Consider the following 27,996-nt stretch of genomic DNA (forward strand, 5'->3'; position numbering starts at 1 on the left):
ATCGTAATTTTGTAGACTGTAACTATCATAGTAAGCTTTTAATCACAGAATCACTATCTAGTTGAACTATCAGTTAAGAGTAAAGAAATTAATAAGGTCACATATCCAGTTTTCAATGAGAATTCTGTGGCATACTGGTTTTAGAGCTCACTTATTCATTGCTTTTAAACAAGCCCTCTCTTGAACTGGTAGAGATGTTGTCAGTGGGGAAAAAAGATAAAAATGTAAAAACAAGGCTTGTTGTAAAAATCATCAGTATCCCAAATTTAAGATAGTATAATTGGGAGTTGAAACTGCTCAGCATCTCACAGGAGGAACTCAGCAACTTGCTGAATCTTGGCCTTCATATCCTAGTATTGCAAAGTCTTATGCAAACGCTTTAATGAGACTACTCCACTGCACTTGCAGAAGTCTTTGCAGGACTAGGGCCTTAGTTTGCAAACTTATTTTGTATTTGGATGCCAAAGTCATCTGATTTACTAGTTACGTTTGTGGACAGCACTGCTATCACACTGGTTAGCACTTCTGTGGGTCACATGCCCAGACTCCTGGAATACCAAGTGAGGATTAAGCAGTTGTGACTGGAAATGTAATTTAAAACAAAATAAAATAGCTTTAATGGTTTCTTAATTGCACTGTTTCTCAGGCACAGTCCCCTCCACTGTTCTCCAGCATGCAGCAGCGGTATTACCTGATAATTAGGAGTTGCTCAGTGATTGTCCCACTCCTTCCATGATTCTTCCAAAGAAGTATACAGTCATGCTCCAGGCCTCTTCCTATTTAAAGAATTCTCCTGTCTTCTCTCCCTATAATACTATCCTCCCCTCTATACACATCTTTCTTTCCTGAAGAGCTGCAGTTTCTTTCTGTGACCTGTCTATCTCCTCCCCAAGCTCCTTCAGGCAGCTCTTAGCAGGACCAACAAGCCTAGCTGTTGCCATCCTAGGGCCAGGCTGCTCACTGTATGTGCTATATGCTCTTGTTTATACCTCTTCTGTACTCCACAGCAGGAATTAGAAGCAGACTTTGCTAAGCTTCCTAACTTGAAAGGGCCTTTCTCACCTGATGGGCATAACTGCTGTAGGCTCACAAGTTTGTGAGTGAAATTGCCCTGGGATCTTGCTCATGGTGTCCTCATTGGCTGCACAGTGCCTTGGGTAGACGTGTATTCAAAAATCCTCTTTGGGCAGATCCAGTGCTACTGCTGAGGAAGAACAGAAGGAGAAGGCACCACTGCTAGGAGTGGACCCAGTGTACACAGCAGCCTTCCTCTTTCCCTGTATCAAAGTGGTAGCCGTATTAGTCTGTATCCACAAAAACAACGAGGAGTCTGGTGGCACCTTAAAGACTAATATTTATTTGGGCATAAGCTTTCGTGGGTAAAAAATCCCACTTCTTCAGATGCATGTCCTCTTTCCCTGCTGACTACAAGCCTACAAGCCCTCCAACAGTGGAGGTTTGTCCCTCAGGGAAGAAGACTGCAGACTCACTAGGCCAGCCTCACAAGACAGGTAAATAGGGCAAGTGCAGGAGAGGTCAGATAAATGATGGAGAGACTCTGACAGACTCTTACAACAGCTCAAGCAAGTCTCCACTGGCCAATAGGGAAGGCCCATAGGAGACAAGAGGGCAAAGGCATCAGCAACACCCCCACCTTCCTTGTAGGACTGTTGTAGTCTGGACTTTGCAGAAACCACAGCTTCTAAACACCAGAAGTTAAAGTCCCGTGCAGAAGGTTTTCTCAGGAGCATCTTTTGTTTTGGACATCTTGGTGGAATCAGTAATGGACTTTGTTAGATTGGTGGTGGCTAATGTGAAAAACTTTTGGACGAAGAAAGCATCATCAGAACCTACAAATACTGACTGCAGCTGCTTTTTGCTGGTATTGCTGGCTATATTTTTTTCTGCCCAACTCCTCTCTGTGGTTCCTTTTGTCCCTAAGCTCACCTGGCTGGGGAAAGGAGTGAGGCAGCCTGGGTCCCCAGAGAGGGGGGCGTGTCTCCCCTTGCAGGGTTCTGGGTTGTCAGTCCCTTTTGTGGAGGTACCAGAGCCTGTGCAGCCTCAACCCAGCTGAGTGAGCTCAGGACTAAAAGAGGTTCTCTGCCTGTTAGGAAGGAGACTGAATAGTTTCAAAGAACAAATGGTTATTTATCACTTTGGACAGTGGAGTTCTAGAAACTCTCTACAGGTGCCATGCAAAGAGCCCAGAAAATATTTATCATGCCATCCTTCAGGGGGAAATGACACCTTTATATAATATGTAAAGTCTTCCTGACTGATATACTAATTGGGGCAACCTCATAAGGCAGCTGGGCCAGGGATATGATGACATTTCCATAAATTGGGAGAAAAATCACATTGTCTCAACTCAGGAATTCATCTGAAACTACCATTGCTGGACAAAGCAAGCAAATCTATTGTAGACGCTTACCTAGCCAGTTGAGGAACACTACTGGAAAAGTTCACAGCAAACTCAACAGAGAAGTAAAGATTACCTGGAAAAAAGGCTCCAGGGCTTCATATGAAGAGATTTGCAAGGCAATCACCTATTCAAATGTGCAAAGTTTTACTAGCTGGCGACAGTATTAATTCGAACCACGAAAGCTAGTAGCATCTTCATTCATCAAAAGAATACTGAATGAGATAGTCCTCTTAAGTTACTTCTTCTTTCCTCTGTTCATCCATTGTGAATAGTTCCATAGTGTTTTGACATTCTTTCCCATTCATTTCCAGTTCATTTGTTCACCTACTTAAAGAAAAGTTCCCCAGAATGGGGACTGGTAGACAGGACAATGCCTGAGACTGAAAATTTATTCTTACCTCTTTTCCTTTGTCATAACTGTCCCTGTTCACCAGCCTAATCTCTTCCAAGTGCTTGGGTCTAGAGTAAATACCAAGAACAAAGCTCTCAGGATGTTGATCTAAGGGAGTATCTCTCTCACATATTACTAGTTTCTTAGAGTTTTATCAAGAATCTCATTAGCATTTAGATTCTTTATCATTTTGAAAGTAGTCAGTGCTCATCAATCCTTCAAGACACACAGAAAAAAAACTTAAAAACATGGATAACAATAATTTGGCCTTCCATTCTTAGCAAATCCATACGTATAGTAAATAAATATTGAGATCTTCATAGCAATTGATGTCTTGTTCATATTTCATCTTATTCAAGATGTCTCCCTTTTTAACTGGGTTTAATGGTTTGCAGGCACTGTCATTCATGCACATGAATGACTTGACTCATAGTGTGAGTAATTCCATTGAAGTCAATGGACCTTGGACTATGTGAGGCAAGGAGGCAAATGAACTGTAGAATCAATACAACTGGTAGGGAAATGATTCTCTTCCTCCCAAAAACTTTCAACAAAAATGTGAACTCTTCAGTTGCATAAACATTTCCCTTGGAAACTTTCTGGGTTTTCATCAAAAGACCAAAATTCTTTTGGCAAAAAATTCTGTTTAATCTAAAAGCCATTTTCTATCAAGTAAATGTCAACAAAAGTCTGTCACCTACCTGGAAGAACCAAGAGAACTTCACAGTGATTTATTTGCCTTCAGAATTTAGGAATTATCAGACACTGCATCTCAGCTGTTGGGTTAATTAATAAAGAAAGAGGTAGTCTCTAAGATATGCAGCACTCAATTCATAAAGGCTTTATATAGATCTAAAATAACATCTTTAACGGCCTTCAAAAACAGACTGGAAGCCAGTGCAATTTCTGGTGCCCCAGTATAATGCTCCCTGTGTTTCATTGTATCGTGGATTGATTTTGTTGTGTTTAAACAAATAATCCAATTGCTCTTATACTGGGCTGATATAATATGTAAATTGTCAATAATATGTTTTTCATGTTATTGTTTCAACGCTTAGGCAGTCATGTCAAAGCAGAAGTAAAGTGTCCCTTCTCTGTAGCAAAAAAGGTAAGAGAAAAACACAATTCCTGAAACAACATATGAAGAGCATTTTATTTGGACTCTTAAGCATGTGCCTTTGATATGTTGAAATATACTTTCTCAACAACAAATCTTTAATGTGTATTTCCCTTTGAAATCTGATATACTTTTGTTCACCTATTAGTTTCCCATTAATTTTTATTTGGCCACTACATCCAGTGGTATCAGCTTTTTTCCCCTTTTGATGATGAAATTGTCCATTGTATTCGACTAAGGCTGGCTCTTGCCCCCGCAAAATTAATTGGGAGAATTACAATTAATTTCAAAGGGAGCAGGCTTGGTCCATAATTGTTTTGATGATATAGTTACAAGTACTGTGTGTTCTACAGTTCTTCCTCAAGTCTTAGGAAGGACTCACTCTCAGGCTTCTGTGGAAATTTGCCTGAATAAAGACAGGAAGATTTGGTCCACAGAATGTAATGAGAAAGGGTCAGACTGAGATATTAGTGAGTCTGGAGTAAGTTCACTGACTTTATTGGATTTACTCTGGACTGACTGAATACAGAATCTGACCCAGAAATTATATCACTAACTGTTTGCACTGGTATCATCATCTTTCCAATGTCTTGCAAATGGAACCAGAACCAAAGGATGACTTCCTGGTTTTCCCTAATCTTGTCAATATCCATGTTTTGATTAGACTAAACTTTTGTTGCTGTTGGGAACATCTTTTGCTACCATGATAGTAAGTAAGCTCCTAATGTGACTCATTTGTAGCTGTGACTGTCAAGGGGATAGGGAAATTTAAAGGAGAAAACCCCAGATTAAATCTAAATGCACAGTGGATTATGCAAGTTTAAGTGGTTTGAAAATACAGCAATTCTTCAGATGGATGTCAGGTCTACAAAACGGAAAAGCTTTCTTGAAGAACATTTTGAATAAATATATTAGCCTGATGAGACAGATTAATCATAAAGCATGACCTAGATCCAGGAAACTACTCAAAGTTTACTATTACCAGAAAAGTCATCCTGTAGAAGACTGTAAGGTTGTTTGCCTCCTACATGTAGTACATATAGAGGACTTTAAAGCAACACAAAAGTCCTTGCTCCCAGAAGTTATTTGAGGACGTGCTAAGAATTTAATAGTTACAAATCAACATTGTACTAATTTATTTCTTCATCGCTAAATTCCAACATATATGCAAAAACAGGATATCCTCCCCTGGAGAAGGATTCCGGAAACTGATACTATGTCAGCCAATTCTCTAAATTGGGCAGTAATAAAACAAGAGATTTATAACAGCCTTTCACATTACAATCCCAGAATTAAAAAGGAGAACGAAAAGAAAGGGATGAACATATTTTTAAAAGGTGTGTAGCTGACCAGCAAGTTGATGGAAAACTTGTCAGTGAAATTTATAACAATATGCTATCATTAAAACTAGAATGGACAGAGCACTAGAACAGGCATTGTAAAAAAGATAAATCTTCACTGGCAAGCTATATGTGAGCAAATAGCTATTTTCCATTGGAAATTTCCATGAGTAAAGAAAGTATTATATTTCCTGCAGATAGATGCACATCTTATGCTTGGGCTTCTGGGCCTGGGCAAATGCTTTCCAATGTGCTACTTCAGTGCCAGTTCTGGTGTGTAGTTCAGGGTAGCAACAACATGCTGGTGATTGACAGGTGATTCACTGGTATAAAAATAACTCCCCTGCCCAAGGATAGGTCAGTTGCTGTACTTCTCAGAGAAAGCCAAACTCTTCCAACTTAGTGTGGCTTCTTTTTTTTTTTTTTTTAACTCCGTTTGTCTTATTTGGAAACCTAAATAGGTCAAATTAATCCCTGGGCTCAGTCCACTGAAGTGAAAGGAGGGATGAATTTGGCTCATTGTATATGGAATTCAAACACAGTGTGTTGAGTTTTTATAAATTCTTCCCATAAGTGCGACATAATTTCATGAGTTTTATAATTTCATTCCGTATAGAGAAACCCCCTTGCAATACTTTTCTCAGAGCAGATTGTGAGAACGTTCTATGCACACTGAATTTCGTGGCAGTAAATAACACACAGTATCATACATTTCTCGCTAGATTGTGGCCGTCGCCCTGCAGCTCGCATGAGCAAGAGGATCCTTGGCGGCAGGACTAGTCGTCCAGGACGGTGGCCGTGGCAGTGCTCTCTACAGAGTGAACCAAGTGGGCACATATGTGGCTGTGTTTTGATTGCAAACAAATGGGTTTTGACGGTAGCACACTGCTTTGAGGGGTGAGCAGAGCTGAGACAGTTTTACTGTTGACATACAAATGGCTAGTTAGATAAATAACTTCCACATAAAAATATATATATATAAAAAAAATCAGCAGGTGATCTTGTCAAAACAACAAATCTCTTTTTAGAGACTAAAGAGACAATGAACGTTATTAAATGATTTCAGCTGAGGGTTTGACTAGTTTTAATATTCACTTTGATACCTAAAGTTGATGAAGGCTTTGACTTTCAGCTAGGATATTCATAAAACACTATCCCTTTCATTTGTGATACTTTACTAATGTGTCACATATAACTATAGATTAATAAATCTTCTGAGAGCCAGAATAAAAATAACACAAGAATACGGGAACAGTGATAACTGTTTAACAAGAAAAAATAAAATCAACACTTTGCCACAGTGGTATGTGAGATGATGGAGTTATTGCCTTTTCTAACTATAGAGAAATACTATGCTATCTCCACTAGGGCTGTCATTATTAAAAAGCCAGCACTTACCATGAAGTGGCAATTTCTAGTATCTGAGATTTGATACCACGAGGATTTTCTGTTTGAAGCACAGGAACCATTGATGCACCTCAGACATCAGACATGGGTGACAGTTTAATGCTAATCATGGTATCATTTTGATTAAACAGAATTCTGGGTGGAAGTTTATGATGTTACTTCCTGTTTTGTACCAAGTCCTGTTAATTAGGTTTCTATAGAGAATTAAAATGTGTTTCATCAGTTAACCTGCTTTTCCCTTCATATAGTCTAAGTACATTTCTGCTGCACAGCTTCTCAGCTCATTCATCCCTAATGGGAGAGGCCTACCACCTGTGGAGTTTGGAGACAATTCTGGAGCCTCCAGCAACAGCACCGAACAAAGTGCCACCCTATAACTCAGGCCACCAGAAATTCTGCTTCTGGCAGTAGAACAAACTGGTGGCACAGTTTCTCCTGACTCCACTTTGTTTTATAATTTGTTTTCATTTTTGTGTGGTAGCAACCTCATCTCACCTTCTAGCTCTCCTTACCCTTTCCTGGTCTGAGGAATCACTGGAACATTGAGGCCCCATTCCTCTTGTCCCTCCGGTGCAGTACCTTTTGACCAGGCTCTCACTCCCTCCCACCACAGCAGCAGAGAAGCCCTGATAGCATTGAGCCACATCCAAAGGATGCTGTAGGCAGCTTTTCAGGAAACTCAAAGGGTGAGCTATGGCCTGCTGCCACTGACCCTTGCATTGCCAGAGCATGGTACTTCAGAGGGAGAGCTATGGCCTGCTGCCACAGGTTGCCAACTCACAGGCCAGGCTGTGGAGCTTTGAGCCAGACAGGTGCAGCAGTCTTCACCTGCCATCCAAATCCATGACTCCATCATGGGAAGGCTCAGCTGGAGTATGATCATTCATACAGAGGAGAACCCCTCACATCTTAGCGAGACCAGGTTTTAAAAAAAGACAAAAGCAAGTGTCCCTTTTGTAAGGCAACAGTTCATATTGTTAATGAGCAAATGGTGCACAAATTAGGGCTTGAACCGTTTCTCCTTTGCCATCTTACCTGGAGGGAGGGTTTGTTGGGGCTTTTGTCCTCTACAGGACTTTCTCACATCTTGCTGTATCAGGTTCACTGCTCCTTCCCCATCCTACGCCATGTCTGGGCATGCAGAGAAGCCTTGTCTCAGGATGCAGTGTAATGAGAATTTGTGCTTATCAGGTTGTCAGCCTGCAGACCCTCACTCTACCAGGGAAAAGAGCTCACAGTCTGAAAGGTAGGAAGGGGGTCTCTCTCTGCCCTTCCCCCCTCCCTATAGACTGGCTCCATACTAAAGTATAAGGAGTACCTCAGGCAGTATGTGACAGAATGGGGCACAGAAGGACTCCATTTCTGATGCAGCTCAACCATCATGGGATTACAGCATGTTCCCATGTTCAAAACGATTCCCAATCTAGTGAGTAAAGCCTGAGAGTGACACTAGGTTGCTGCTGAAGTACTTACCAGGGTGATAGCCAGTGTGGGCAGTAGATTGTGGACAAACCCCACCATCTAGCCTTAAAAAGAATACCAGTCAGGATATTTGTTGCAGTACCCATCTCAATCAAGTGGTCCCTAGGCCAGGATGAATAGCATGCTACCTCCCTCCTCCCAACAATCAAAGGAAGTCTCATATGCACACCACAAAAAACTAAAAAAACCCAAAAACCTCATGACTCTCACAGGGCAAGAAGCCAGTGGCTCACAAATAATTCATTAATAATAATAATAAAACATTCCCCTTTAAGCAAAATTAGATACAGAGTTTCCAGTATGTGCCTGCTTTAAGAACATCATAAGATCTGAACAGGGATTTCTGGTTAAAACTAAATGTTAAACTACATTGTTATATAAAAATGGATGAAAATTCCATAAACTTTGGGAAGCTACAGTTGGTGCAGCAGTAGCTCCACCAGTGAAAGACAGTCAAAGCATAAGAAGAGAGCTTCCTTCCAAAAGATTCCTTATAGACTATAAGAGTGATTCAGATCCTATCCTTAATAAGGAAAACCAACTTGATGAGCCTCTTGCTTGCTACTATCTATGGGTATGTTTACACTACGGAATTATTCCGATTTTACATAAACTGGTTTTGTAAAACAGATTGTATAAAGTCAAGTGAACGCGATCACATTACTTCGGTAGTGTGCATCCATGTACTGAGGCTAGTGTCGATTTCTGGAGCATTGCACTGTGGGTAGCTGTCCCATAGTTCCCGCAGTCTCCCTCGCCCATTGGAATTCTGGGTTGAGATCCCAGTGCATGATGCTGCAAAAACAGTGTCGCGGGTGATTCTGGGTAAATGCCGTCACGCAATCCTTCCTCCGTGAAAGCAACGGCAGACAATCATTTCGCGCCCTTTTTCCCCTGGATTGCCCTGGCAGGCGCCATAGCATGGCAACCATGGAGCCTGTTTTGCCTTTTGTCACTGTCACCGTATATGTACGGGATACTGCTGACAGAAGCGGTACTGCAGTGCTACACAGCAGCATTCATTTGCCTTTGCAAGGTAGCAGAGATGGTTACCATCCCTATTGCACCGTCTGCCATTGTAAATTGGTGATGAGATGATGGTTATCAGTCCTTTTGCACTGTTTGCAATTGGAAATTGGCGATGATGGTTATCAATCATTTTGTACTGTCTGCTGCTATCATGGGTGCTCCTGGCTGGCCTCGTTGAGGTTGGCCAAGGGTGCATGGACAAAAATAGGAATGATTCCCTGGGTCATTCCCTTCTTTATGTTTTGTCTAAAAATAGAGTCAGTCCTGCCTAGAATATGGGGCTAATCTACTAGAGAGCCAGAGAGCACAGCCGCTCCGGGTCAGAGCCCCAGAGATCTCGCAGAAATGATGAGCTGCATGCTATTCTAGAGGATGCCCCTGCAACAACCCCACCCGTTGCTTCCCTCCTGGGCTACCGTTGCAATGTCCCCCCATTTGTGTGATGAAGTAATAAAGAATGCAAGAATAAGAAACACTGACTTTTTAGTGAGATAAAATGAGGGGGAGGCAGCCTCCCGCTGCTATGATAGTCCAGGGAGTACAGAATCTTTTCTTTAGACATGAAAGGTGGGGGGGGCTGATGGAGCTCAGGTTCCAGTTGCTATGATGAGGATGGTTACCAAGCATTTTGTACCATCTGCCAGGAGTGATAGGGAGTCATTCCCATTTTTACTCAGGTGCCCCCGGCCAACCTCGCCGAGGCCAGCCAGGAGCACTCACGGGATGATGACAGTTTTCCACCATTTTGTACCATCTGCCATGGGGAAGGGAAGAGAAGGGGATGCTGCTGTTCAGCGCCGCAGCACCGCATCTACCAGCAGCATGCAGTAGACATATGATGATGATATTGAAAAATGGCAAGAAATGATTTTTTTCCCTTTTCTTTCACGGGGGGCGAGGGGGGTAAATTGATGAGATATACCCTGAACCACTCCAGACAATGTTTTTGACCCTACAGGCATTGGGAGCTCAGCCAAGAATGCAAATGCTTTTCAGAGCCTGCGGGGACTGTGGGATAGCTGGAGTTCTCAGTCCCCCACTCCTTCCCTCCATGAACGTCCATTTGATTCTTTGGCTTTCCGTTACGCTTGTCATGCAGCACTGTGCTGAGTCCCTGCTGTGGCCTCTGTCTATCATAGCCTGGAGATTTTTTCAAATGCTTTGTCATTTCGTCTTCTGTAATGGAGCTCTGATAGAACAGATTTGTCTGCCCATACAGCGATCAGATTCAGTATCTCCTGTACGGTCCATGCTGGAGCTCTTTTTGGATTTGAGACTGCATGGCCACCCGTGCTGATCAGAGCTCCATGCTGGGCAAACAGGAAATTAAATTCAAAAGTCCGCGGGGCTTTTCCTGTCTACCTGGCCAGTGCATTTGAGGTTAGATTGCTTTCCAGAGCTGTCACAATGGTGTACTGTGGGATACCACCCGGAGGCCAATACCGTCGATTTGCAGCCACACAAACCCTAATCCGACATGGCAGTACTGATTTCAGCGCTACTCCCCTCGTCGGGGAGGAGTACAGAAACCAGTTTAAAGAGCCCTTTATATCGATATAAAGGGCTTCGTTGTGTGGATGGGTGCAGGGTTAAATTGGTTTAACGCTGCTAAATTCGGTTTAAGCACGTAGTGTAGACCATGCCTACGGGTGTGATTTTTGCTTTGAATGTCAGAGATCTCAGGTTCACGTTCTGGTCAGTGCTGGCAGCAGTGTGTAAAATATTATTTCTTTGCAGTATTTCCTGGCTCCTGATGTAAGCTGAGATGAGCATTGGCTCCTAACTCCACGGCTACACCATGAGTAGCAATCACTCATCCTAAACAGTTACCTTGTGCAGCCAAATTTATATGTGAGAGGCCATGGAAAACTTTGGAGAAATTAATATCTGAGAATGCTGAGCAGCCTCAACCATCTCTATGAAATCCAGCACAGCAATCTGTTTGTCACTACCAACAGGGTACTCAGGAAGGGACTGTTTCTACTAGCAGAGAAAATAATCTGGAACAGAAGCTCCCACGGAAGACCTAGATTTTTTTTCTCTTCACAAGCCAATAAACCTCAGCATGACAAAGACAAAACGAGCATTGGTGTATGACTGCTCACAGTTCATGTACAGACTCTGCCGTCTGATCCACCCTCTGCACCCAAAGTCTTCAATGGCTTTTAGTAGTTACCCATCTATACATATTTAGAGACAGTTTCACAATCTATTTCCTGTTTAGAGAACCACTCATAACTTGCCAACTGCTAGAAAGGATTCAAATACAACAGTTCAAAATCAAGAAGGGCTTTTTGAGCCCAGCACAAAAAACTGTCAAAAAAGAAGAGTCAAAAAAGGCGAAGACATCATTGTAAAAGTTGTTTCCTACCAGCAGCCAACTATAGTTAACTGTCTCCACTGACTACGTTTACTGGTTTATGCATCAGTATCAACCTGTGCATGCGATTTCACACAATGTGCCTCCAGAGATTCCATCTGAGGTTGTAGAATAATATATCTGATGCAATGTAAAATTAGGTGTCATTCTTGGATCATGACTGAATGCCCTTTTATGGGCAAGTACAAACACCCTGCTGACAGCTTACTCAGTTTTCACTTGTAGACCCTTGTATACTTGCTACAGAAGCAGGTGTTGCAAGGTGGAATGCATATTTGGAAGAGATGATGATTTAGGATTTATGGTCCCTTACTTAGCAAAAGGAAAGCATCCAGCTCTCTGAAGCTCACACCTTGTGCTACATAATTTTGCAAAATCTCAGAGTACATATTCTTTTAGTTCACTTTGACAGCTCTAGCAGGCTAGCAGCAGAGTGGCTGAACAAACACATATAGGAATGTCCATATTGGGTCAGACCATAGCAGCCAGTATTTTCTCTCTGAGTGGTCGGTACCAGCTGGAAGAGGAAAATGCAAGCAAGGCCATAGTGGGCAGTTATAGAACAACTTGCCTCCAGAGGAACCTTCCTCCTGTGTAGTTAGAAGTTGGTTTATGATCTTAAATGTGAATGTTTGTATCCCTTCCAAATCCAGTAAGTAGCCAGAGTTCAAAATTTCTATGATGCATTTGAAATAATATCCTAGTCAGAAGAATGTGCTGCTTTTAAAGACAGTTCACATAAAGGGTACAGAAAAGAAGATGCAAGAGCTGAAGTTGTCATCCTAGCCCTTCACTGGTTTGGACTGAATAGACAGTCAAGGAACTTTCACTGCATCTGTGGAAAAGAACAGATCTCTTGAAGTAGGGACACCTCCTTCACCCTGACCAGAACCATCTATAACAGCCTGCTCATCAGAAGAGAAGTGTAGTTCAGCAGGAATTCTCTGTCGCCTCATTGATACATTTTGGTATCTAGGCAGAACTTAACCAGAAAATTTCAATCACTGATGTGGTGAAGTTTCATTTCTGGTATGAAGGGACACAGTAAGCTCCCTCTGTACAGTGCCCAACACAATGCCACCTTGGCCTCTAATTAATGCAATTAATAATTCCAAAGTTCTGGAACTTCATTAGAGTTTCTACTGGATGGCTGGTCAAAATCCTGCAACCAAGCACCAGGAAAAGTTGGTATCAGTGCTAGTGGCATTCTTTATACAGATATATCTAACTCCACAACTAAGTATCATTAGGTGTCAGGATTGATCAGCCTGGCCAGACTAGACAAACCTGTGGCTGGCCTTTCTTCTTTTGTTCCAAGCTTCCACACGTTTTTGAAAGGATGCAGCATACATGTGCAGTCTTGAGATCTAAAGACATCTCAGGAATACACACACTAGGCATATCCTGTTCATCTCATTTACTCTAAATGCTAGGGTCTGAGGGCTTCATAGTTGCTACAGGCAAGATGTTAAAATCCTGGGCCAGTTGTGCTAGCCATCTGGGAAACCATGCATGGAGGGCATGAAGGCTGCCCTTTACATGGGTCCTAGTGGCATTGTGGAAAGAAAGCATCTCATTTACATAGTAGGTTTCCATTCCTCTGTAGCGACATCCTTTATTAGAAAGTTGCTGCTGGATTGGTTCCTAAACAAATTACAAAGTTGTGCTTTATATGGAGGGAAGTTCTATTTCTGCCTATTATTCTGCTGTAACAGTAATTAAAATTCCACTTTATCCTCCTTTTTCCACTTCTCCCATTTCTGTGATTCCCTGCTCACTAGTCCCCATTGCAGATGAATGAGGAAAGAAGCTATGCAGCACTATGAGAAATTTCTTACCTGATACATTTTTTTCTGTTAGTAGCTTCTTTTCTCATACAACCCACTCTGGAAGACCAGAATGTAACTTCTAAATTACCATAAATTGATTTCATTTTTTCCTTTAAAGGGAGACTTAAACACTAGTCAACAGAATTTCCTCTTAATGCTGTTTATCAGTTGCTGGACTCTTTCTATAGTTTTGGAGGAACTTCTCCGGTAAGCTGAGTTGAAGGGCGGGGCTTAGTCCCACATTGCACTATTTAGAACTTGACAATTGAGAGGTATTACCCGTTAATGGTGAGTGAGGAGAGAAGCTGCTTGGGGAAGTTTTCTTTCTATAGAACTTAGACTTTTTGAAGTGGTTCATTTGTCCCTGGATAGATCTATATTGCATCAGTGTAGAATGTTTCCTTTAAAAGGATACTCTGTGTCCCAGAATGGATCCCAGATGCCTTTGAAATTGCTGGGATGAAAAGGTTTGTAAATTTCTATACCGATATCCTGTTTGAATCTGTCACTGTGAAATAACGAGAAATGGGTTATGCTCACTCTTCTGACCCTGTAGTGGCACAAAACTATAAATGTGAGGTCTTATGTTGTTAAATCGTATTAAGAGCATACTTTCATAAACTGGAGGGCCCAGTCTGTTTCCTTATCTGTTTGACATTATGATGTTGTATTGTGGATTAAGATGGTCTGTGGGAAATTATTTTAAATTGTGCCAATCAAAAAAAAATTAAAGAGGAATTTTAAAGTGATCTTAACAGATAATATATTTTTATCCTGAGACTTATTAGTTAGAGACATTTTGGCAAAGACAGTCAGCCAGCATGCAGTGACTATGTATACAAGTGTTACAGCCACTCACAGAGAGCATTACAGCAGATGTGCTTTCAGAGACTCATCGACAATAGTGATGAGACTTCATAAAGCATCTAGTCCATGTTCTTGCCATTGCTAGTGTTTCCTCATTGTGTACCCTAGGGTTTTGTCGAGTCTATTTTGCAATGTAAACACCTAAAATCAATTTAAAATAACCAAGAGATTTCTTTTCTGTTGGAAACTATATTCATGTTTTGACTTTTCATTGCCCATGGCTCTGCATTTTCAAAATCCTTCCTTGCTTTGTTCCCACAAGACACAGTAAGACATAAATATGCTGTCAAGGTTCCTCCTCCACTCTGGACTTTAGGGTACAGAAGTGCGGACCTACATAAACACTTCTAAGCTTAACTACCAGCTTAGATCTGGTTTTGCTGCCACCATCCAGATTCCTCAGTCTGGAACACCTCCTTTTCTCTCAAAACCTTCCCCTCCCTGGGTAGCCTTGAGAGACTTTTTCACCAAGTTCCTGGTGAACACCGATCCAAGCCCTTGGATCTTAATACAAGGAGAATTTAACCATCCCCCCTCCTTTCCCCCACCAATTCCTGGTGAGTCCAGATCCAATCCCCTTGGATCCTAAAACAAGGAAAAATCAATCAGGTTCTTAAAAAGAAGGCTTTTTATTAAAGAAGAAAGGTAAAAATCATCTCTGTAAAATCAGGATGGAAAATACTTCACAGGGTAATCAGATTCATATAGCCCAGAGGAACCCCCTCTAGCCTTAGGTTCAAAGTTACAGCAAACAGAGGTAAAATCCTCTCAGCAAAAAGGAACATTTACAAGTTGAGAAAACAAAAATAAGACTAACATGCCTTGCCTGGCTGTTACTTACAAGTTTGAAATATGAGAGACTGGTTCAGAAAGGTTTGGAGAGCCTGGATTGATGTCAGGTCCCTCTTAGTCCCAAGAGCGAACAACCCCCAAAACAAAGAGCACAAACAAAAGACTTCCCCCCACCAAGATTTGAAAGTATCTTGTCCCCTTATTGGTCCTTTGGGTCAGGTGTCAGCCAGGTTTCCTGAGCTTCTTAACCCTTTACAGGTAAAAGGATTTTGGTGTCTCTGGCCATGAGGGATTTTATAGTATTGTACACAGGAGGGCTGTTCCCTTCCCTTTATAGTTATGACATATGCCTTGTGGTTTGTCATCATACAGAAAGTCATGGTCTGGTAATGGGGACAAAAAAAAGAGTCTGAAATATCAGCAATGGCATGCTATATTATTTTAATAACAATTTATTATGCAATTAGAAAAACCACAATGCTGAGAAAGAGCTGTACTTTTGCATTTTCACAGCTTCTTTCTGCTGTAGTCTCTATAAAGCCAGCCAAGCTTTAGAAAATCATGTTCAATCAGCTATATAAATACTGAATGCTTCCTTTTTTTTAAAAAGCCACAGGGAAGTTAGAGAACCTGTGACTTCCCACTAGCTCTCATCATGCAATTTAATACTCTTAGCCTCTGATACAGCTCACATTTTAACATGGCGGTTTGGAGGCAGCTCCACTGATGTTGGGTCAATCCTCTCGGCATTACCACCTCCCTTTCCTCAAGTGCGAAAATCCACAAATGTCAGTAACGATGGCTACAATTTTTAAAAATACAATCATGGAAACGTAGTCTTAGGCAGTCATGGCTAAACATCAAATTGACATGTGATCTTCAACCTTAGGTTGCTGACACTTGACATCTGGGGGCCCAACACCTATGGCTGGACTGTTGCCATGAGTGACCAAGCTTTCATAATTTCTACATAGAGCAAAGTGATGTGATGATTTTTTTGGTACTAACTGGTGGCTGAATACAAGGACAGCTCTCTCGTAAGAGCTGCAAAGTTAAATTCAGAGTTGCACTAGCACATAGAAATCAATTGCTTGGTGACAAAGCAAGACAGAGGCAAAAGGCCACATTAGCAGATTTCCTAGCCCTGCCCTAATGATACTGAGCATCTTGATGGCAATTGGAATTGAGGGCACTTGGCACATTACAGAAGCCAGGAAGGACCAGTCTTGGCCAAAGTTAAAATATATACAACCTCTTCTTAAAAATAATAGGAGACCTCAGGGATGGGGCATGACAATTTGATCTAAGTTATGTTCTGATGTAGTGCTTCAGGTTCAAAACAGCATATGCACTGTTGTTGTGGTTTGCACTAAAAATGGAAACGTGAGTGATTATTTTGGGTATAACTTTATACTAGTGATTTGGTGACGACCCACCCAACCATGGTTCTGTAACTTTTGCCTTTTTCAGTATTTTTTATTCAGGAATTGTTTTCTAAAACTTGCCATGACCTAACTGCAACCTGAGATTATTGTTCTTCCTTTTGCACAAACTAACAAGAGAAAGATGGTGCTACAGCTAAAATACATGGATGGGAGTCAGGAGACTTTGCTCAGTTCTTCCACAGGCTTCTCTGTGACCTCGGGCAAATATGAAACTTGCTCTATTTCACTTTATCCATCTATAACATAACTATGAAACTTTCTAATCTCACAAGAGTGAGGAAAGAGTGAATTCATGAATGTTTGAGCACTGAGGCCTAGATTCACATGGGGGCCTTAGGCGTAAGTTTTTACTGGTGGGTATGTGCAAATCCAGCCAAGGCACAGTGGAATTCAGAAAACTTGATGTTCTTCAGGCTCGCTCTCCTGAAGTCCCCTGGTGAATCTAGCCCTGTGTTCCTTGGGTGGAAAATTTGAAGGAAAAAAAGTATTATTTTGTGGTTTTGGTGAGATATTAATTTTTAGTATAACCTCTTAAAGTAATATTTCTGTAAGTTATATAGTACCACTTGTGTGTTCAGTGCATTGCAGAAAGATATCCAGAAGCCCTCAATTATACAACTGTGTATAAAAGAACTATAGGAGAAAATTTAAATTTTTTCCCCTCTCTTACAAAGGAGAGAAAATGCTGCAGTCTGGAAAGTGGTGTTTGGTATAAACAATCTGGATCATCCATCAATCTTCATGCAGACCCGACTGGTGAAGACGATTATCTTGCATCCACGCTATAACAGAGCAGTAGTTGACTATGATATCAGCATTGTAGAACTAAATGAAGATATCGACGAGACAAGTTATGTAAGGCCAGTCTGCTTACCCAGCAGGGAGCAGTTGGTTGAGGCAGATACCTACTGCTACATCACAGGCTGGGGACACATGGGCAACAAAAGTAAGATGAATGCTTTCCAGACTCTTTGGAGCACTCTAACCTTCTATTAACCAGATCAACTACTTGGCTCCAATTGCAAACCACTGTCTCTTCTTCAAATTATATACTTGTGCCTTATTAGGTCACTAGTACATAATCTGTATGTATTCACAAAAGGCTATACCTGTGGTTAGAGCTTAGCTTGTCAAAGTCAGTACCCTAAAGTTAGGCTGCTAACTCCATATTTCGGCAGCTACATACATGATGTGATTTTTAAGAGTACTGCCCATCCAGGAGCTTCTGCTGAGGAAATAGCCTGAAAATCTTGGCTATACAGACACTCCACAGTTTATGCAAGCGTTCCATTCTGGAACGCCTTGCGTAATTCAAATTTTGCGAAAGTTGGAAAAGTATACCCAACCATTACGCAACCCGCCCCCCCAATAAAAAAAAAACAAAAAAAACCCCAGCCCTAAACCCTCCTGTTTCTAGCTTACGGAACTTTTTCTGTAAGTGCGGATTTGCATAAATCGGGTTTGTGTAACCCGGGGGGGAGGGGCATCTGTAGTCTGTTACTTGATTAATCTGCATTTGAAGCTATATTGAGAGTGTATCAAATGATCAGAGGGCGATAATGTTGTTAGCTGTGTGCAAAGCTTCAGGCTCAAATCTTAGCTTGTTGCTTGACTAACCAAGATTTTTAACCAAAACTCTCCATAGCATGCTGTGGCCTTGTGGCATTATTTATCCCACCTCTCACCTAATCCCCGGGTGCCTCTTTTCTAACCAGAAAGGTTTTTGTTAATTGTAAGGGCCAGGGTCCTGCGACACAGAGCATAGGGAAAATGTTGTGGCTGCCCTGGCTCTTAAGTACCAGTGATGTGGAAATATTTATTTATTTATTTATTGTAATCATTAGCAGGGGAAAGAGGTAAGCCCTGAACTCTGGAGACTAGGAACATTATGTTGAATGGTACTGAGGCTCTAGTGGGCATGTCAAACATGGGGTAACACTATTCATACCATTCACCATTCCTTTTATAACTGAAACATGTTCTACAATCCAGAACAATGATTTATATGCCACTGACTGGTGTCGTCTGTTCGCTAACAACAAATCCATTCTGTCCACCTACACCTAGTCTAAAGGTAGCAGACCTAATGATGCAGTGATGATCTTTCATACTGTTGGACAATGGCAAAATGTTGTTCTGGTTTGGTTTTTTTTTTTGCTGGCCAAAGCTGTCATGTTGTCAATGACATCACTTTCAAAGTTACAGGTTTCTAAGCACCATAAAACAATGGTGTTCATCTTGATTGCACAGTAGTTAGTACGTTGTACTCAAAGGTGAAGGGACACTGTTAAACCTAGAGTTTCAGCAGGGAACAAGCCTGCATTGGTCGCTTTGGAACAGGCTGAATGGTGTGATAGGTTTGCTCTCTGATTCTCTGATATGCTTTCTGAGGGCTCATCTACACAGGCATTTAGTCCATGGCAAATCTAGCTCGCCACACACTAAGTGGCTGCGCAGATCATGCTGCTATGCACTAAATGTTTCCTAGTGCACTTTCAGCAGCTCCTGTGTCAAAATGCGCTAGAGAACTTTTAGTGTGTAGGGGATGGGTGCACACAGACCATGTGGGCAGGTTAGAATCGCACCTCTGCTTGACATGAACTAAGCCCTCATGGAGACACCCCAGAGTAACGCCATCAGCTTTGAGGGGTTTATTATACCAAGTATGAGGGTGACAGTGTTGTTGTGAGACATGGCTTTTGAGCCTCAAGTATATGTTCCCTAATTATGCCTTCTTCTGAACCCCCAATCTCAAAAGTTCCATGTCTTCTAAAGGCTCCCTTCTCAGTCTGTCAACTCTAAGCCTGATTTAGCTGGAGGGACAATATAAAATGCTTACCACTCTGGAATAGAAGGTGGGCCAATCCCCGCACATATACCACGCTCCTGTGAGCTTGAGAAATGTGAATCCCTACTTGTGGGAGTATATGAAACTACCCCCGTTCCATGGCAGTCTGTACTCATGGGGGTGGGGGAAAGCAGTTCTTCTTATCTTAAATACATGTTCAAAGCTAATTTTATCATCATTACTATTTTAAAGTTTAGCCTATCATAGTAGAAAAGAATGTTGCAATCTCAATTAACAATGACTATAAGAATTTCTTAACATTACAGTGTGTACTTTAATACAGATTTTTTTTTCAGTGCCTTTTAAACTTCAAGAAGGAGAAGTTCGTATTATTTCCCTAGAACAATGCCAGTCATATTTTGACATGAAGACCATCACCAACAGGATGTTATGTGCAGGCTATGAGTCTGGCACTGTGGACTCCTGCATGGTAGGCCTTTTTCTGAGTAGAAACATGAAGCAGATTTTTTTAAATAAAAATCTAAAAACCTATGGTATTTCAATATGCACTAGAGGTTAGTTCTGATACAGAGATAACATTAATTTTCATAGTACTTATTTAGAAATGGACTTAAACATTTTTGACCCTTTATTTATTTCTATTGGTACAATCAACTTTGAAATGCATTATGATTAAGTCTTCAATTCTGTCACAGAGTCCATGACTTTCCATGACCTCTGATGTGGCTGGTGCACCTGGCCCCTGCCCCAGTTGCTGCTCACCCTCAGCAGAGTTTAGGTATGGGGGGGAGGGGGAAGCAGGCTCTGGGAAGCAACAACATACCCCTCGCTCAGTTCCTAGGCAGAGGCATGGCTAGGCAGTTCTGCATGCTGCCTCCACCTGCAGGCATTGCCCCTACAGATCCCATTGGCTGCGGTTCCCGGCTAATGGGAGCTGCGAAGCCGGCGCACTGAGCAGAGTCAGCGCATGGAGGTGCCTGGCCATGTCTCCACCTCGGAGCTGAGCAAGGGGGATGTCCCTGCTTCGGGCAAGGCACAGAGCTAGGTTAGGAGCCTGCCAGCCTTGCCATTTCTCCCCCGTCCCCCAGCACCAGTGGGGCCCAGGTCACCCCATGCCCCTCCCCCAGCACAGGTCCTGGGCCGCACACTAGCTCCTGCCTCCCCAAGCACCCCTGGCACCTCTCATAGACTCTAGGACTGGAAGGGACCTCGAGAGGTCATCAAGTCCAGTCCCCAGCCCTCATGGCAGGACCAAATACTTTCTAGACCCTCCCTGATAGAAAACTGCTATCACGTCCCCTCTCAGTCTTCTCTTTTCCAAACTAAACAAACCCAATTCCTTCAGCCTTCCTTCATAGGTCATGTTCTCAAGACCTTTAATCATTGTTGTTGCTCTTCTCTGGACCCTCTCCAATTTCTCCACATCTTTCTTGAAATGCGGTGCCCAGAACTGGACACAATACTCCAGTTGAGGCCTAACCAGCGCAGAGTAAAGCGGAAGAATGACTTCTCGTGTCTTGTTTACAACACACCTGTTAATGCATCCCAGAATCACGTTTGCTTTTTTTGCAACAGTATCACACTGTTGACTCATATTAAGCTTGTGGTCCACTATGACCCCTAGATCTCGCCATACTACTTTCTAGACAGTCTCTTCCCATTCTGTATTTGTGAAACTGATTGTTCCTTCCTAAGTGGAGCACTTTGCACTTATCTTTATTGAACTTCATCCTGTTTACCTCAGACCATTTCTCCAATTTGTCCAGATCATTTTGAATTTTGACCCTGTCCTCCAAAGCAGTTGCAATCCCTCCCAGTTTGGTATCGTCCGCAAACTTAATGAGCGTACTTTCTATGCCAACATCTAAATCGTTGATGAAGATATTGAACAGAGCCGGTCCCAAAACAGACCCCTGCGGAACCCCACTTGTTATACCTTTCCAGCAGGATTGGGTGCCATTAATAACTACTCTCTGAGTACGGTTATCCAGCCAGTTATGCACCCACCTTATAGTAGCCCCATCTAAATTATACTTTCCTAGTTTATCTATAAGAATATCATGCGAGACCGTATCAAATGCCTTACTAAAGTCTAGGTATATCACATCCACCGCTTCTCCCTTATCCACAAGGCTCGTTATCCTATCAAAGAACGTTATCAGATTAGTTTGACATGATTTGTTCTTTACAAATCCATGCTGGCTATTCCCTATCACCTTACCACCTTCCAAGTGTTTGCAGATGATTTCTTTAATTACCTGCTCCATTATCTTCCCTGGCACAGAAGTTAAACTAACTGGTCTGTAGTTTCCTGGGTTGTTTTTATTTCCCTTTTTATAGATGGGCACTATATTTGCCCCCTTCCGGTCTTCTGGAATCTCCCGTCTCCCATGATTTCCCAAAGATAATAGCTAGAGGCTCAGATACCTCCTCCATTAACTCCTTGAGTATTCTAGGATGCATTTCATCAGGCCCTGGTGACTTGCAGGCATCTAACTTTTCTAAGTGATTTTTTACTTGCTCTTTTTTTATTTTATCTTCTAAACCTACCCTCTTCCCGTAAGCATTCACTATACTAGACATTCCTTCAGACTTCTCAGTGAAGACCGAAACAAAGAAGTCATTAAGCATCTCTGCCATTTCCAAGTCTCCCGTTACTGTTTCCCCCTCCTCACTGAGCAGTGGGCCTACCCTGTCCTTGGTCTTCCTCTTGCTTCTAATGTATTGATAAAAAGTCTTCTTGTTTCCCTTTATTCCCATAGCTAGTTTGAGCTTATTTTGTGCCTTTGCCTTTCTAATCTTGCCTCTGCATTCCTGTGTTATTTGCCTATATTCGTCCTTTGTGATCTGACCTAGTTTCCATTTTTTATATGACGCCTTTTTATTTTGTAGGTCACGCAAGATCTCGTGGTTAAGCCAAGGTGGTCTTTTGCCACATTTTCTATCTTTCCTAACCATCGGAATAGCTTGCTTTTGGGCCCTTAATAGCGTCTCTTTGAAAAACTGCCAACTCTCCTCAGTTGTTTTTCCCCTCAGTCTTGATTCCCATGGGACCTTACCTATCAGTTCTCTGAGCTTACCAAAATCCGCCTTCCTGAAATCCATTGTCTCTATTTTGCTGTACTCCCTTCTACCCTTCCTTAGAATTGCAAATTCTATGATTTCATGATCACTTTCACCCAAGCTTCCTTCTACTTTCAAATTCTCAACAAGTTCCTCCCTATTTGTTAAAATCAAGTCTAGAACAGCTTCCCCCCAGTAGCTTTTTCAACTTTCTGAAATAAAAAGTTGCCTGCAATGCAGTCCAGGAACTTATTGGATAGTCTGTGCCCCGCGGTGTTATTTTCCCAACATATATCTGGATAGTTGAAGTCCCCCATCACCACCAAATCTTGGGCTTTGGATGATTTTGTTAGTTGTTTGAAAAAAGCCTCATCCACCTCTTCCACCTGATTAGGTGGCCTGTAGTAGACTCCCAGCACGACATCACCCGTGTTTTTTACCCCTTTTAGCCTAACCCAGAGACTCTCAACACTCCCATCTCCTATGTCCATCTCTACCTCAGTCCAAGTGTGTACATTTTTAATATATAAGGCAACACCTCCTCCCTTTTCCCCGTCTATCCTTCCTGAGCAAACTATACCCATCCACACCAACATTCCAGTCGTGTGTATTATCCCACCAAGTTTCAGTAATGCCAACAATGTCATAGTTGTATTTATTTATTAGCACTTCCAGTTCTTCCTGCTTATTACCCATACTTCTTGCATTTGTATATAGGCATCTAAGATACTGGTTTGATCTTGCCTCCCAGCTTTGCCCTGACCCTCCTTTCTCTCCCCAGATTGAGTCAGGGCTACATAGTAGAAGACAGGGACAGGTCGGGGGCCATGAATTTTTGTTTACTGCCTGTGACCTGTCCCTGACTTTTACTGACTAAACTAAAACATAGTCTTACTTATAGTCTACTGCTTGAAGCCTCTAAATAGTAGTGCGTGTTAAGGAGTAGGCGGATTTTTCTCTTTAGTTTGTGTGAATATTTATTTTTTTCTATGAACATAACAGCCAATCAACCCGTATTGACACTGTTCCAAAATATTAGCGGTCCAGTTTGTAGGCTGTTGTATAGATAAGCTGAAACCCATTTTTACAGCTGCATTAGTCACGAAAAGCAGGTTGTGTTTTTCTGTCTCCCATTACAGGGCGACAGTGGCGGACCTCTTGTCTGTGAGCAGCCTGCAGGACGCTGGACATTGTTTGGTTTAACCTCGTGGGGCTCTGTCTGCTTTTCCAAAGTTTTGGGACCTGGAGTTTATAGCAATGTGTCACACTTCATTGAATGGATTGAAAGACAAATATACATTCACACCTTTCTACTAAACTAATGCCAGAAGGGTAGTGTTGTGCTGGCATACAAGAGGCAAAAATCATTGGCCTTTGAAGATTACACAACCAAGAAACTTAAGAGAAAGTTACAAGCCCTGTGTTGTTGGAGAGGTATGGAAAACGCAGCAAAAATAAATTGATTAAACTGTCTGCCCCTGAAGGTACATTGGGGCAGAACACGATTTTTGCAATCCTTTTTGACTTTTCCTTTAGCTCCATTGTGTGCATTCTAAGCACAACCCAAGGCTTAAAGGAAGAATCAGCTGATTTTCTGCCTTTCAGATATTTAAATTAAGCTGTAGCACAGACTTAGTAAAACTTTTTGGGAAAAATAAACAGTAGCACACACAGTTTTAGCCCACAATTCTTGCAGTGAAGAATAAAATCAATCCCTTCTCAAAGATGACATTAAGGTCTATATTAAAATTAGCCCTCTGCTACCTCAAGTTTGCTCCTGTGTTAGCATAGCAGGGCCTTGTGAAAAATACAACCAGCATGGGAGAATGTGTCTGTCACGGAGTCCCCGGGCGATGCTCTGGAACTGCTCCCCACCAAGCCAGTCAGGACTTTGGGGAGCCTCCTCTCCCTTGGAGCAGACTTGTTCAGGGCAAGAAGCTCACACGGCTTCACCTCCTGGGTCTCTCCTTGGAGCATTCAGCATCCTCTGCCCCTCCGTGCGCTTCCCACAGCGAGTCCACCCCAGCGGGGTCCTGGGGAAGCCACCGGGTTCTGCACCCCCACTTTGCAGTCAGACGTGACTCTCAGCCAGCCAGTAAAACAGAGGTTTATTCGATGACAGGAACAGGGTCTAAAACAGAGCTTGTAGATACAGCGAACTGGACCCCTCGGCTGGGTCCATTCTGGGGGGCAGTGAGCCAGACCCCCAGGTCTGCCCTCCACCCTTGACCCCAGCCAGCTCCAGACTAACCACCACTCCCAGCCCCTCCTCTCTCCTCAGCCCCTTTCCCGGGCCAGGAGGTCACCTGATCCCTTTGTCTCCAACACCTTCAGCTGGCACCTTTGCAGAGGAGGGGCCCAGGCCATCAGTTGCTAGGAGACAGAGTGTCAGGCATTTAGGTGCACTGGCCCTTTGCTCTGCCAGATACTTAAGAACTGCCATGGGGACACTGAGGCACCAACACAGTATTCAGAGAAAACATTAAGAACTTTCCCAGTTCGTCACAGTGTCATTCTTTGAGACAACTGGGTAAGTGGATGCTTTAGATACTGTCACGCTACAATTAGTTCAGACTACTGTTAGGTGAAACATTTACCTCTAAAATTCAGTAACTTCTGCTTTGATTAACCTAATGTAACATGTACCAGTGTCCTATAGAAATATTCACTGTGTTCATAAATATTAATAGTGTTATGGACTTTTAAGTCACTGTTGCATTGCAGTGTCACTATGAGAGAGAAAACCTAGTGACATGACAGTATGTTTCATTGTATATTATGGGCTTAGGGGATGGCAAAATAATTCTCCCTGACCTCTAAATACAGCTGGGTCCACATTTCTCTAGTTCAGGGCTGCATCTAACTCATGCAAGATGAGCTAGATTGTTGACACCCTAATCTCAAATGCAAAAAGGTGTGGAAATTACAACTTCCAGTAGCCCAGGCTCCAGCTTTCTCCATAGGCTCAGCTGGTGTAACCTGGTGTAGCTCAGTTAAAGTCAAAGGAACCATACTATACAAACCCTCTGAAGCTCCGGCCCATAAGGGCCAGTTTGACAGCCTTGCAGTAACAGATTGGAGCTGGGTTCTGAAATACAGGATTGTCATAAACAGATAGCTAAGGGTTAATGTCTCTTTCACCTGAAGCACCTGACCAGAGGACCAATCAGGAAACCGGATTTTTTCAACTTTGGGTGGAGGGAAGGTTGTGTCTAAGTCTTTGTTTTCTGCCTGCCTGCTTTCTCTGAGCTTTGGAGAAGTAGTTCTACTTTCTAGTCTTCTGTTTCTAAGTGTAAGGACAAAGAAATCAGATAGTAAGTTATATGGTTTCTTTTCTTTGGTATTTGCATGAATATAAGTGCTGGAGTGCTTTGATTTGTATTCTTGTTGAATAAGGCTGTTTATTCAATATTCTTTTAAGCAATTAGCCCTGTATTGTATCACCTTAATACAGAGAGACCATTTGTATTTTTTCTTTCTTTTTTATATAAAGCTTTCTTTTAAGACCTGTTGGAGTTTTTCTTTACTTCAGGGAAATTGAGTCTGTACTCACAGGGAATTGGTGGGAGGAAGAAATCAGGGGAGATCTGTGTGTGGGTTGGATTTGCTAGCCTGATTTTGCATTCCCTCTGGGGGAATAGGAAAGTTCTTTTTTGTTTCCAGGATTGGGAACAGAGAGGGGGATCACTCTGTGTAGTTTCACAGAGCTTGTGTCTGTGTATCTCTCCAGGAGCACCTGGAGGGGGGAAGGGAAAAAGGATTATTTCCCTTTGTTGTGAGACTCAAGGGATTTGGGTCTTGGGGTCCCCAGGGAAGGTTTTTCAGGGGGACCAGAGTGCCCCAAAACACTCTAATTTTTTGGGTGGTGGCAGCAGGTACCAGGTCCAAGCTGGTAACTAAGCTTGGAGGTTTTCATGCTAACCCCCATATTTTGGACGCTAAGGTCCAAATCTGGGACTAAGGTTATTACATAGTCCCTTAGTCCCAGATTTGGACCTTAGCGTCCAAAATATGGGGGTTAGCATGAAAACCTCCAAGCTTAGTTACCAGCTTGGACCTGGTACCTGCTGCCACCACCCAAAAAATTAGAGTGTTTTGGGGCACTCTGGTCCCCCTGAAAAACCTTCCCTGGGGACCCCAAGACCCAAATCCCTTGAGTCTCACAACAAAGGGAAATAATCCTTTTTCCCTTCCCCCCTCCAGGTGCTCCTGGAGAGATACACAGACACAAGCTCTGTGAAACTACACAGAGTGATCCCCCTCTCTGTTCCCAATCCTGGAAACAAAAAAGAACTTTCCTATTCCCCCAGAGGGAATGCAAAATCAGGCTAGCAAATCCAACCCACACACAGATCTCCCCTGATTTCTTCCTCCCACCAATTCCCTGTGAGTACAGACTCAATTTCCCTGAAGTAAAGAAAAACTCCAACAGGTCTTAAAAGAAAGCTTTATATAAAAAAGAAAGAAAAAATACAAATGGTCTCTCTGTATTAAGGTGATACAATACAGGGCTAATTGCTTAAAAGAATATTGAATAAACAGCCTTATTCAACAAGAATACAAATCAAAGCACTCCAGCACTTATATTCATGCAAATACCAAAGAAAAGAAACCATATAACTTACTATCTGATTTCTTTGTCCTTACACTTAGAAACAGAAGACTAGAAAGTAGAACTACTTCTCCAAAGCTCAGAGAAAGCAGGCAGGCAGAAAACAAAGACTTAGACACAACCTTCCCTCCACCCAAAGTTGAAAAAATCCGGTTTCCTGATTGGTCCTCTGGTCAGGTGCTTCAGGTGAAAGAGACATTAACCCTTAGCTATCTGTTTATGACACGCCCCCCAAATTGCAGACAGTGGGGAAGCTCACTGGCGGCGATTTCCTTCTAGAACTTGAAAATAAACAGATTAATACAACACATACACCTTTACATATACTCCTAAGTATATAACTAACAGACTTCTACATTTTAAGAACACTTTTTAACTACTGAATTCTGGGAAACTCTCACGGGAGAGTGCATCAGCTACTTTGTTAGAAGCTCCTGTGATGTGTTGAATTTCAAAATCAAAATCTTGGAGAGCTAAACTCCAACGAAGAAGTTTCTTGTTGTTCCCCTTGGCAGTATGAAGCCACTTTAGTGCAGCATGGTCAGTTTGTAGTTGGAACCGCCGTCCCCAAACATATGGGCGTAGCTTTTCCAGGGCGTACACAATGGCATAGCATTCCTTTTCACTGACTGACCAGTGACTTTCCCTTTCAGACAGTTTCTTGCTGAGAAACACGACAGGATGGAAGTTGTGATCTGTTGCTTCCTGCATGAGCACTGCTCCTATACCACGCTCAGATGCATCCGTGGTTACTAGGAATGGCTAGTTTGACAGCCTTGCAGTAACAGATTGGAGCTGGGTTCTGAAATACAGGATTTTTTAGGAAGTTTTGTTTTCAGTATTAGGAAAAAAATTGAAAAGACACTGTCAGGAAATGAATGGCCTCTCCTGCCATCTCTGTTCACCAGAAGAGGTACTTAAAGTTGGCTTTGATTTTATTGTAAAGCACTGGAACACTGACAGCCATTCTATGTATATGTAAGCACTGCCAAGAAATAATAGTTAAGGTAA

General features: G+C 42.3%; 1 protein-coding gene across 3 annotated transcripts in view; it reads left to right on the plus strand.

Annotated features, from left to right (window-relative positions):
* Nucleotides 1-24,016, plus strand: part of CORIN (corin, serine peptidase) — a 299,165-nt gene extending 275,149 nt beyond the window's left edge. For 2 of the 3 annotated variants that reach the window (XM_050947416.1, XM_050947418.1), the window contains exons 18-22: nt 3,872-3,921; nt 5,993-6,167; nt 17,176-17,447; nt 19,646-19,779; nt 23,486-24,016. In XM_050947416.1, coding sequence (XP_050803373.1) covers nt 3,872-3,921; nt 5,993-6,167; nt 17,176-17,447; nt 19,646-19,779; nt 23,486-23,695 — 841 coding nt within the window. In that variant the 3' untranslated portion in view covers nt 23,696-24,016. The remainder of the gene's footprint in view (nt 1-3,871; nt 3,922-5,992; nt 6,168-17,175; nt 17,448-19,645; nt 19,780-23,485) is intronic. The other variant, XM_050947417.1, reaches the window with a different exon arrangement.
* The last annotated feature ends 3,980 nt before the right edge of the window (nt 24,017-27,996 follow it).

The sequence above is a fragment of the Gopherus flavomarginatus genome, chromosome 3 (assembly GCF_025201925.1).
Source record: "Gopherus flavomarginatus isolate rGopFla2 chromosome 3, rGopFla2.mat.asm, whole genome shotgun sequence".
NCBI lineage: Eukaryota > Metazoa > Chordata > Testudines > Testudinidae > Gopherus > Gopherus flavomarginatus.